Source organism: Chiloscyllium plagiosum, unplaced genomic scaffold, assembly GCF_037043375.1.
Source record: "Chiloscyllium plagiosum isolate Xiang-an unplaced genomic scaffold, Cpla_swu_hap1 HiC_scaffold_4, whole genome shotgun sequence".
Lineage (NCBI taxonomy): Eukaryota > Metazoa > Chordata > Chondrichthyes > Orectolobiformes > Hemiscylliidae > Chiloscyllium > Chiloscyllium plagiosum.
Genome location: NW_028270142.1, coordinates 77,439,710 through 77,450,888, shown reverse-complemented (window position 1 = coordinate 77,450,888; position 11,179 = coordinate 77,439,710). Strand labels below are relative to the sequence as shown.

The 11,179-nt window shown below is 39.7% G+C and overlaps 1 protein-coding gene across 1 annotated transcript; it reads left to right on the top strand.

The window, feature by feature from the left end:
- The first annotated feature begins 8,877 nt into the window (after positions 1-8,877).
- Positions 8,878-10,915, top strand: LOC122549566 (transcription factor Sox-17-alpha-A-like). The gene is made up of 2 exons (XM_043689409.2): positions 8,878-9,327; positions 9,591-10,915. The coding sequence occupies exons 1-2, from the start codon at positions 9,036-9,038 to the stop codon at positions 10,490-10,492; spliced, it is 1,194 nt and encodes a 397-aa protein (XP_043545344.1). The 5' UTR covers positions 8,878-9,035; the 3' UTR covers positions 10,493-10,915.
- The last annotated feature ends 264 nt before the right edge of the window (positions 10,916-11,179 follow it).

Genomic DNA, 11,179 nt, shown 5'->3' with positions numbered 1-11,179 from the left:
TTAAAAACAGAAAGCATGTATAATAAAATTTTGAATTAATGTTATATGTGCCAAGACAACAACGATGATAGCGAATAGATTCACTAAGATGATGTTAGTGATTATAAGTTATTTTCATTCAAACACAAACGTATGAGAATCTCTTAGATGTGTTCAGAATTCTGAAAGATTCGGTTTAGGGAAGTCAGTGAAATCTATTTCCACTGGTCAATGACTCAGTAACTCGAGTACAGAACTGTGTAAACAAAGGCGGGGGGAGGGGGGGTGTGGGGGGGGGTTATGACAGATCATTTTTAGGATATAGAATACCTTCTTAGAGCTAGTATTTGTAGCAAAATCCAAATGACTCATTTAAAAATGGATTGAAAAAAAACAGTTCAAAATAATTCACAAGGTATGTAGATTTGCATTTTCCAAGTGTATCCCTGTGCAGAATGGATCAAAATGGACTCTTTCAATGTTGTGGTATTTCATTGTTCTATTGTACTATCAAAGTACCTTCATCCACTGCACTATTTTTAATACATATTTTAAATGTTTGAATATTTAAATAATGCAAATACTACTACTTGCACCACCTAAATATTTAAAATACAATTACTCAGACAGTAGTCCATGGACAGCAGGTTTGAGATTTAGCCAAACATGGTAATAGAAGTACAATACAGCTGTAACCTAAACTATCTCAGTCCAGTAGCTGCAAACGTAAGGTGTATTCATATACATCCTTAGCTGAGATTTTAATTCCCCTTTTGTTACAAGACTAGAAATGATACACAAGTGTGGATGAATTACAAGATAAGAGTTGTATGTCTGGCACAATAGTATAAAAAAAACTGACTTCAACAGTTCAGGTCCTAAAGGTTAAGGTTAAGATATGAGGGTCAAAATTCAGATTATATCTAAAACCATTGCTGAACATAAAGTTAAAATTATTTTAATAAGCCAAAATTTATCAAACTCTTCTACTTGCATCATGCTATGACCTAGCTAAAGTTACAACTCAGAGTGGAATTTACGACTGTTAGTCATTCCTCTAAACTCAAAACAAATTTGAGAATGCTTCACTCTGAGTTTAGTTGCTGCATGTGGGTGTTCTGTAACTCTACCCATAAATAAGATAAGGAGAAAGTGAGGACTGGAGATGCTGGAGATCAGAGCTGAAAAATGTGTTGCTGGAAAAGCGCAGCAGGTCAGGCAGCATCCAAGGAGTAAGAGAATCGACGTTTCGGGCATAAGCCCCTTGCTTACTATGATCTGCCTGTACCACTGGCAAACAAAGCTTTTTACTGCACCTAGCTACACCTGACTGCAAGAAATCAAATCAGATTAAATATTCAGTGTTAGCACCCATTCAGAGGTGGACAATAAAGGCAACTGTAACATAGTTTCTCGCATGGGTAAAGCAAATAAAAATATACATAGGATACACCAAACTGAAACTCGCATAAAACTAGATAAAAGCAATGCTCTAACTTCAAAACAAACAGACTGTCACATGGCAAAAGGTAGAAGCTACAGTCTGTAACACATTGAGTCGTGTTGATAGTGGTACACTGTACATTATTACTCTGAATCTGACAATTCTGAAATTTTGAAGTGACATTCCCACTTTCCATGACCTGATTAAAAAATGCAAAGTCTGCAGTCATACTTAAGCATACATGATGGTTTATGAATCAGTGAGAATGTGTTGACAGTTACTAGTGTGTAGTGCAGATCCATGTGCACCTTTAACTAGGTTGCACTCTGTTCTACATAATCATTTTTTCTGCAATCTTTTAACTATGCTTCTTTAATTGGATTCTAAGTTCAAAATTTTAAAGTGTGGGAAATCAGCAATTAACACTGAAAAGGCCAAAAATAATCCTCATCCTGAGAGTCTCAATTTTTGACATATTTGATAAGTATGCAGTTTATTTCTTTTTATTTAGTCTTTCTTTTGTGGGCTCGAAATCCCAATGATCTTATCCTGAAACAATTCCTAATGTTCATCTGGAGTTTTCCTTTCCCTAATTGCACACAAGAGGTAAAAAAAAGCAATAGGGCCTATTCTTGGCTTAATATCAAAGGAAAAACAAAACTTGCTTCAGTTAGCTTTTATTTTGGGATTTTTCCCCTAGAAGTCAATCCAAGTGGCTGATTATTAATTATAACTGCCCTATTAAACTGTATTATAATACCTTTGAAGTCAAGTTTGTGTTCTGGGAGGACTAGTTGCAAAGCACCTTGCGTTAGGTATAGTACAGAAAAATAATAATAAGGGTACGTACAATTCAATCAACTGATCTGTTTTCTGAAAAAAATCCATCGCTGCTCTGTCAGACCTATCATTCAGGTGAGTCCCTCCTCGCTCTACTAGAATCTGTCGAATTGCTGGGACTAACCTGACGTCTTTTCGAAAAGAAATCTTGGAATTGCTTATCAAAAGGGGTACGGTAACCTTTATCGATGATTTTCTGTTTAGCCCGCTGAAGATTTATCCCTCACTAACTGTGTCAGGGTTGACTGACCTTGTTACAGGCACAAGGACTGGTCCGTTTTGCTGAAGCAAGCAGGAGTTTGATTTTATTGTGTATAGGCACTGAGAGCTGGGGTTTCAAGCAGAATTTCATACAATTTTCGAGGGATTCAGCAGAGTTTACGCGTGCTGTAAACCAAGGGCTACCAAAGCTGTGATATGTGTTCGGTGACTGAGAAGCCCGACATTGCAACTTTTCACGAATGTCAGATCATTAGAGGAAATCCATGAATCATCATCCAGACAGATTTATTTGATTGACAAATGAATGTTGACCTCGCTATTCAAATTCGCATCTTATAAATTATTTGTTTTAAAACACTAACAAAGTGGTATAATTCTGGTCGAAAGACTGAAGTAAAGCCTGCCGTTTCTCATCATTTTGCCACAGTTTGAATGAGGTGTGTGTTATAAACACATGCTTCGAACATCTTACCCAGGTGTCATTCAGAACATTTGAGGGTCAAATCAAATACCAAACGACTTTGACCAGTCACATTTTTGTTATTTTTGGTTATTTTTGATATCAGGAAGTGCTTAACACACAACTTAACGTTTCTTATTTCATCGCTAAATCACCTGTGTTTTTTCATCTATCAACCACCGCCAGTAAATCACCAATGTGTTTTTTTTTAATTAATCAAATTATGTGCAAAGCCCGTGCGGGCAATGAAAACCATCAAAGGGAAGTTCGGGGGTGGGGGCGGGGAGAGGCAGGCGGGGAGGGGGTAAAATCAAAAGGTAGTTGCAGCATTTTTATTCTGAAAGCAAGTCTTATTAGCTCTAATTACCTGAGCATACCTTGAATTAGCCACCTTTAAACATTAAGTAAGAAATACCTCGTTGAATAAATGATGTTATGATCGTTTGGAGGTCAATAAACCTCAGACAGATAATTTAGTTAAAAAAACTGGGGAAAGAGATCAATCTGAATTTTCCAGTAGATCTGCATATGACCTACATTCGGCTACCAGAATGGCTTATTGACATCAACGCCAAAGTGTAACGGTAACGCTATTACAAAATATTTTAACATGTGAGCACCTGCAGTAAATAGATAAATAAATAACCTGGTGACTAAGGGCCTGCGATTTCAGTTCTAAATCTTTACACAGCCGGTGACTCACAACACTGATAGGCAAGTTGACTCAATTAGAAACGCTGCCACTAAGATGGCTGGTGTTTTGTATTAAAATAAAACTTTTCCCTTAAAAGTAGTGTTGTGCCTACCTAATTGATACCAGAACGCTGTAAACAAGCCTACTTTCAAAGCTGTTGCTCTTTTGCTTTTTTGTCCCAGCCCAGAGCCACCTCACCGCCCAATATCTACAGCTGAAACTGTTAGAATTGTAGCACTTCACAAACATGGACTTTTGTTTGAGTCTTGGTCTATGATTTGGAGAAAGGCAGGCCAAGTCAATTCTTTGCCTTAGACAATTGTTTTAACCCGATTTAGGGAGGAGTTCTGTTATAAAATTGGCACTGAGTCGCCAAAGGTTCTGCAACCTTTGTGATTTTTTTTTAAAGTCTCTCTTCAAAACTCATTATACGGGTTGTTTCCTCTGGAGAAATTCACAATGATTTTTGATATCGGTGTTGAACGGAAATGCTGTAGAAGTTCTACCCAAATTTTTAAGTAAGCAAGTTTTCTCCGCCAATTTCCAGCTAAAAGAAAATCCACGATGATCTCGAGTACTGAAAACTAACGTCTATGTAACTTTTTTTGGTTTAATCGTCTTGGCAATTGGATCTCTTCTGTGCTCTTTTGAAGGAACAGGTGACTAAACACATTTAGTATCAACAGAATTGAGAATGAATTTACCCAGAGATTGAAGGTAAATTTCATGTATACTGTGAAGTGATAGGTTTCTAATAATAAATCCTATCTTATAATAGTTATCTGAAAAGGTTTTGCCAGAAGGCGTAAGGGCAAAATATAGGTCTCGTTCATGATAACAAAAAAACTTTCTGCCTGGAAACGTCAAATAAACGTCATGATTGACAGAAATATGACGAAAAATTAAATAACTTGTGGGGAACAATTAGAAGAATAATTTAGCGCAAAAGAAAATTATAAATTTCATTTTAATTTCTATGTAACGTGAATAAAAGGAATAACAAGGAGAAATGCCGAAATCAGATGAATTTAATCATCTCTTCTCCATCGCCCCCCCCCCCAAAAAAAAATGTGGTTTCTAACCCGATTTGAATGTATTAGGTTCAGCGGAGCTTGTCTGATATGAAAGGTGTAAGATAACGTTATCAGGTAAAACTCATTTCTTATCTTCTTCAATTGTCTGAAGTGGTCAGTCTGAACTTAGTTGGCGACCAGAGCTATTTACATAATTAAATACAAGGAACGTTTTACTGGACACCACACATAGCTCTTGCCTACACGGAATACATTATGAAGACCAGTTAGAAAACTCTCAAATCCTTTTGATCGAAAGCAAAACTTCTGATCTTTCGGAACTGGATCAAATCCCCTCGCTCTGGTGTTTTCACCAATCTCCTAATTTTAATACATTTACTTTAAATGAAACTTTTCACTATTTGTTTAAGATAAATTCGAAATTATACATGAGAAATAAATAAAGTTCTACAGATGCTAGAAATCTGAAAAGCAAAATAGAACCGACATTTATTTACGGATGCTGCCTGATCTACTGAATATTTCCAAATTTTTTTTAAAAGAAAACAATTGTGAAGTTAACATTTGCCAGCTGTCTTTAGTATTAGTACTAAAATATTAAAGTAACTATGCTTCCAAAGTCATTACACAATCAATTCAGGGTTATATGTTCTCAAACTGAACAGGGTTAGGGAGGCGGGGGGGACAGGGAAATGGGTGCCAGCGTTTTCCTTTTTGGCAGCGCATCAAAAGTTCCTCTTTTGGAGCGATTCATATCGTCTCACTCCTCTGCCATGACACCTTACTATTCCATCCTGAGACGAGTTTCAAACCTGACAGTTCAACCGTTCCCAACAATACTCACTCCCATCTGCAACAACATTGCCAGTCTCCAGTCTCATCGCAGCACTGGAGAACCCATGGCCACTTCCCGTTATTCCGAATAGACAACTTGTTCACCAGTCAGTGGAAAAGGAAAGTCTGTGTAATGTGGCCACCTCACCAACTTAATCCATCGAATTTTAGTTCCTTACGTTAGATTTCATCCCATTTTTATATTTTCTCAATATTTATGTTCCCTTCTGCACCACTGAGCCCCAACAATCCCCATTTTGCTTCTCCCCTTGGCCCAGCGTTGATGGCATACATCTCAATCCCTCAGCCTTGGTTCATCAATTCTCTGGTAGGATTACTCGACCCGAAACTTTAATTCCGATTTATTTCCACATATGCTGCCAGACTAGTTGAGTTTTTCCAGCAATTTCTGTTTTTGCTCCACAGCCTTACTAATTTGGGATTCACCCCCTAAGTCTCTTCGCATCCACGTTCTCTATATCTCCAAACCATCTTAAAATTCAAGTTTTGCGCTTTCCCAATTCTCCAAACCACCTGGTTTGCCCTTATTTTGTTCCTTCAGAACTACCCTCATCATTCCCACCATCAATGCAACATTAAACATTAGCTACAAATTAGCTTTCGTTATTATTAAAGAAGTTTTATTTTCCTACATAAATTTTCAGTACATTTGAAATTAACATGGACGGCGAACGCGCGGTGAACACGCTAACTTTTTGAGAACATGTTAATAATTTAAAATCGAATTGAAAACGTTGTAATTGAATATGTCCAACAGTTAAGTCAAATAAGTAACTTCTTTTAACGCCGCGTTCGTTCCAAACAGTTGGGAAACATTTAGGCTTTTTGCCTGTGATTACATCTCAATAAAATCCGGTGGAGTTTCCCTGCTGTTCTGTTGTATTGAAGACATGACAATCCACTCACTTTTAAGAAAAACTAGTAAAACCAGACTATTTAAAATAAACAAATAAAAAAGTGTCGATACAACAAGAACGTGGAATAACGTTTGAGGTAGCAGCTACTCTACTAAACAGTTGTAGAAGCGAACAGAAGTTACACTTCACACGTGACTCCCCATCAAAAGATGCAAATTAAGGGTCACACTTGGTGTATCACTTCAGCCAAACAGCCTTAGCTACATGACAGGAAATCATATCGGATTCCCAATGCTGAAAAATATTGGCATTTTCACACAAAACTTTTCATTTTTGTCTTGTAAAATTTCCCCTTGCTCCACGTTTGCTGACACGCAGCACTATGATGTTGTGTCGCTTCGAATTAACATCCAAATTACCTTTGTATTCCAAAAAGTATTATCTAAACGTCCGTTAACGGTAAAATGTTTTGTTACGTTGTGATGTGTGATTCTCTGGGATATTTTTGGGCATGTTATGTTTTAATTCTGAGTGGAGTGACTTCCAGCAATGATTGAGATAGTTAAGCAAATGTTTGCCCCTATTTCGTTCCAGTTTCGCAACACATTTTAAATTTGAATAAAATTCGATTTATTTTCTAACGTGCCCACAGGCTATGCTTTAAAATAAGCATAATGTGATGATATGGGGCGCATTGCCAACACTGATCGACCGTCGACGATTCTTAAGGGAATAATAAAATTGTCTTCAAAGGTTTATAGTTCCATGTGTTTGGTAGATTCCAGTATGTTAGCGGACATTAAGCATGTTTTTCTTGGTCTGTTTTAGAATGAAACAAGAAAGCTTGTTGGGAGTGCGCCCATCAAGATAATACCGAGCTTCACCGATTCCAATTTTAACACGCAACGAATTTAATTGGTTCCCTACTGCACATGAATTATTATTGTTAAATTAAATTCTATTCCACATTACACTCCATGAGCAATTTCATTTTCAATTCTAGCACTTAGGCGAGAAAGCAAAGTGCACCTTCACAACTCGCACTTTATTCATCCACTTTGAACAAAACGTCCGAGTAATCACCTTAAATAGTGAGCGGATCGTTTGATCTTGCCAGACAACTCATTTGTGAAACTCCACCAATCAACATCATTGTTTTGATTCATTCTGAACGAAATAAGATGTGCTTGATGTTCAGACTGGTTGAAAACAAGGTAGAATATTCACGCAATATATAATTTTTAATTTAAAACGTTTAATCCGACCATTGTTCCTGGTACAACAACACAAATAATGCACCTTTGAAGCCCTCATCTGAGGTTGTATTTACTGCATCGGATAAACATACATCCATACTCACAGCTAGCCTGAAATCTGTCATATTCGGCCAAAGTTGTAGGGACAGCGAATGCTTTCTGATCAAGGTGGTCATTTCATCTCCGGAGCACTTTGTGAGATTTTGCTTTTTCATTTAAAAGCGCGATTTGATTCCTCGACCTAGATGGGTCAGTGCAGCCTGGATGGGCCGAAGGACCTTTTATGTGCTGTGTGATTATTAAAGAACCGATTAAACAATGATATTGTTCGTCGTGGCATAAAGAGGCAACCGGTCTGCTTTGTAAACAAAACGGCAAAGAATTCAAAACATTTTGGACGAACCGTGGGGCTGGAATGAGGGAATTGAAGTCGTAGTGGCAGAGGTGAAGTAGGTAAATCTGGGTTTAAAAATGAAACAGGAATACATTTTTTTTACAAACCACAGATAAAATAGGTCCAGCAGGCACTGGATAACAGAAACAAAAACAGAAACTGATGGGAAAACTCAGAAGGTCTGGCAGCATCTGTGGAGAGAAAGCAGAGTTAACATTTCAGGACCAGTGACCCTTTCTGAAGATGGGTCTCAGTTTTGAAGAGTCTCTGGACCCGAAACGTTAACTCTGATTCACTGCAAGGTCCGTTGAGTTTCTCCAGTAATTTCTGCTTCTGTAAAAAAAAAGCTTTGCTTTCGCAGGTCCGTGACACAGCAGATGAAATCCCAAAACCCGGATCTCAAACAACGTGAAAATTATTTTGTGTGGAAAATACTTCATCCCAAAAACACCGAAATAATCTCTGCAACTCTGGGCGATTTATAATTGGAAATGTTTGAAAGTTACAGGTGATTATTCCAGCAGACTGGGTATTAATAAAAGGGCTCTCATTTCATTTGGACTGTTGTGAATCAACGTCTTTTTAGACAGCCTTGAATATACGTTGTTTGTCAAAGTTGCAATTTGACCGATTTTGTTTTAAAAAAGGCCATTCGGAAATCTCCATCAGGAATCATTGCAGGGGCGGAGAAGCAGAAGCGGAGCCGCGAGTGGGCGCCTTTCAGACTCCACCTCCCAACCCTTTTCCGGCAACGCCGCACCCCTTTGGCTTCTGATTGGCTGCCTTGATGCTTATCAAGCCCAGTTACCAAAAACTTTGCAACATCCAAAGCCGAGAACTGTTGGAGCGATTGAGCTGTGTTTATTTGTGTGTGTTTGCCCACACTGCTGAGCCAGAACACGCAGAGAATCAAGCCGTGAGTTGCCCATCCCACCCGAAGCGGGCTTTCAGAAAGCTGAGCCTTTCAAACTCACTGTCCAGACTCCGCTGCACGCCAGGCATGAGTAGCCCTGATGCTGGTTACGCCAGTGACGACCAGACACAGAGTAGGTGCCACATGGCGGGGATTTTGCCGGCTTTGGGATCTTGCCAGTGGGCTGGCTCTATGAGTGCTCTCGGGGAGACCAAGGTTGGCAGCACTGCTGACCCGGCGAGCAATGCCAATCGAGCCAAGTCTGAGAACCGCATCCGCCGACCCATGAACGCCTTCATGGTCTGGGCGAAAGACGAACGCAAGAGGCTAGCTCAGCAAAACCCGGACCTGCACAACGCCGAACTTAGCAAGATGTTGGGTAAGTACCAGGGAATGAGAATGGAAACCGGACCGACATTTGACTTTTAAGTTTACCGCAAGCGAACATCTGACAGCATTTCAAACCGATGACTACATCTATAAAGATAGTCATTCCGCTTTCCGGCACAATCTAAACTATGGGTGATTAAGTGAGAGAGGTAACATTTTGAATAAGGGCAACATTGATTCAAATGGCAAATGTGAGTGTGCGTTGTTCCGGTAGAGTTGTCATGACCTTATGTTGTGTGTGTGTGTCTGCAGGGAAATCATGGCGAGGGCTTTCTTTGGCTGAGAAACGTCCTTTCGTAGAAGAAGCAGAGAGACTTCGAGTTCAGCATATGAAAGAACATCCCAATTACAAATACCGGCCCCGGCGGAGAAAGCAGATCAAAAGAATTAAGCGGGTAGACACCGGTCTGTTGATGCACGGCATCTCCCAGCAACAGCTGGGAAGCGAGGCCCGTATCTGCGGCCAAAGCATGAATCTCACCTATCACGACACAAGCTACTGTCTCCAAAACCAGATCCCCCCGCTCAGCCATTACAGGGACGTGCAAACCATATCCAGCAGCATGGACAGTTTCGGTTTGCCAACTCCCGAGACCTCTCCTTTAGATGTTCTGGAAGCGAATTCAATGTTTTTCCCTCCGCATTTGCAGGAAGATTGCCAAATGATGCCTTACACGAACAGCCCCAGTTACCACCACCAGCATCCTGACTACTCTCCCCAGGAAAACCAGATAGCCATGTTCCGCAGGCACAGAGCTGAGCTGGGTGATGATCAGATGGGACACCACGACAGTGGTTTCCATGGGGCTCTCGGCTCCTGTCACAATGTGGTGGCCATGTACTACAGCCAGATGTGCTCGGCAAACAGCCAGCGGCCCCAGCACATGCATGTCGGACAACTCTCCCCCCCGGCCGACCCACACCACGGGGACAACCTGGAGCATCTCAGCCAAGCGGATCTTCTGGCAGACGTAGATCGCAACGAGTTCGAGCAATACCTAACATCGGTTTCTCGATCTGATCTAGCAGGACTTTCCTATAGTGCACCAGAAGCAAATCCAAATGGATTGACTTCTGCAGAGAGCAATCTGATTTCCTCTGTCCTTTCCGACGCCAGTAGTGCCATGTATTATTCCAGTTTCCCTTCGGCGTAGAGGGGAAACACCTTCTTAAACAAAAGACCAGACGAAAATATCGACAGTATTACAAACCAAAGATTCTTTTTACAATTGTAGTTGTGCTCAGGGTGTTCTGAATATGTTGCCTGATATTTAAGGTTGTATATTTAAAATTGTTTTTATTTTGTGCTTCAAGAAGTTGTACAACGACGTGTTTTTGGTGTCCTTTAGACAATGATCTTAAACAATATACCCTTTATCACTTGGGACTTTATTTTTTAGTAACGAGCAGATTTGTAGGACCGGAGTCTTCCACAAGCAGCGCGGTTTGTACTGGATGAGAATTGCTTCTGCAATCATTATGTAAATATTTAATTTCTTATTGAAATGAAATGTTTTGTACGTTTTTGCACTTTTTCTTACAAGTTAATAAAGTTTTGAAAAACTTTCAGATCAAAAGTCTGCATTTGTAATCAGATATCCTTGTCATATTTTTGCGGGTGTTCTGTAAGGTTAAATGCTGGCTATATAAATCCCAGCGGATGGCAAATAACTGCGCGAATTCCGAGTTTCCCAGAATATTTAAGCGCACAAACTATTAACAAAAACATAGGGCATAACCTCAGGAAAAGGCATGATTTCTAGTAAAAGCCGGCGCAGCTGCTTTTAACACCAGTTTCCGATTTTCAATGTGTCTTATCCTAACTATTTAAACTGGCCTAG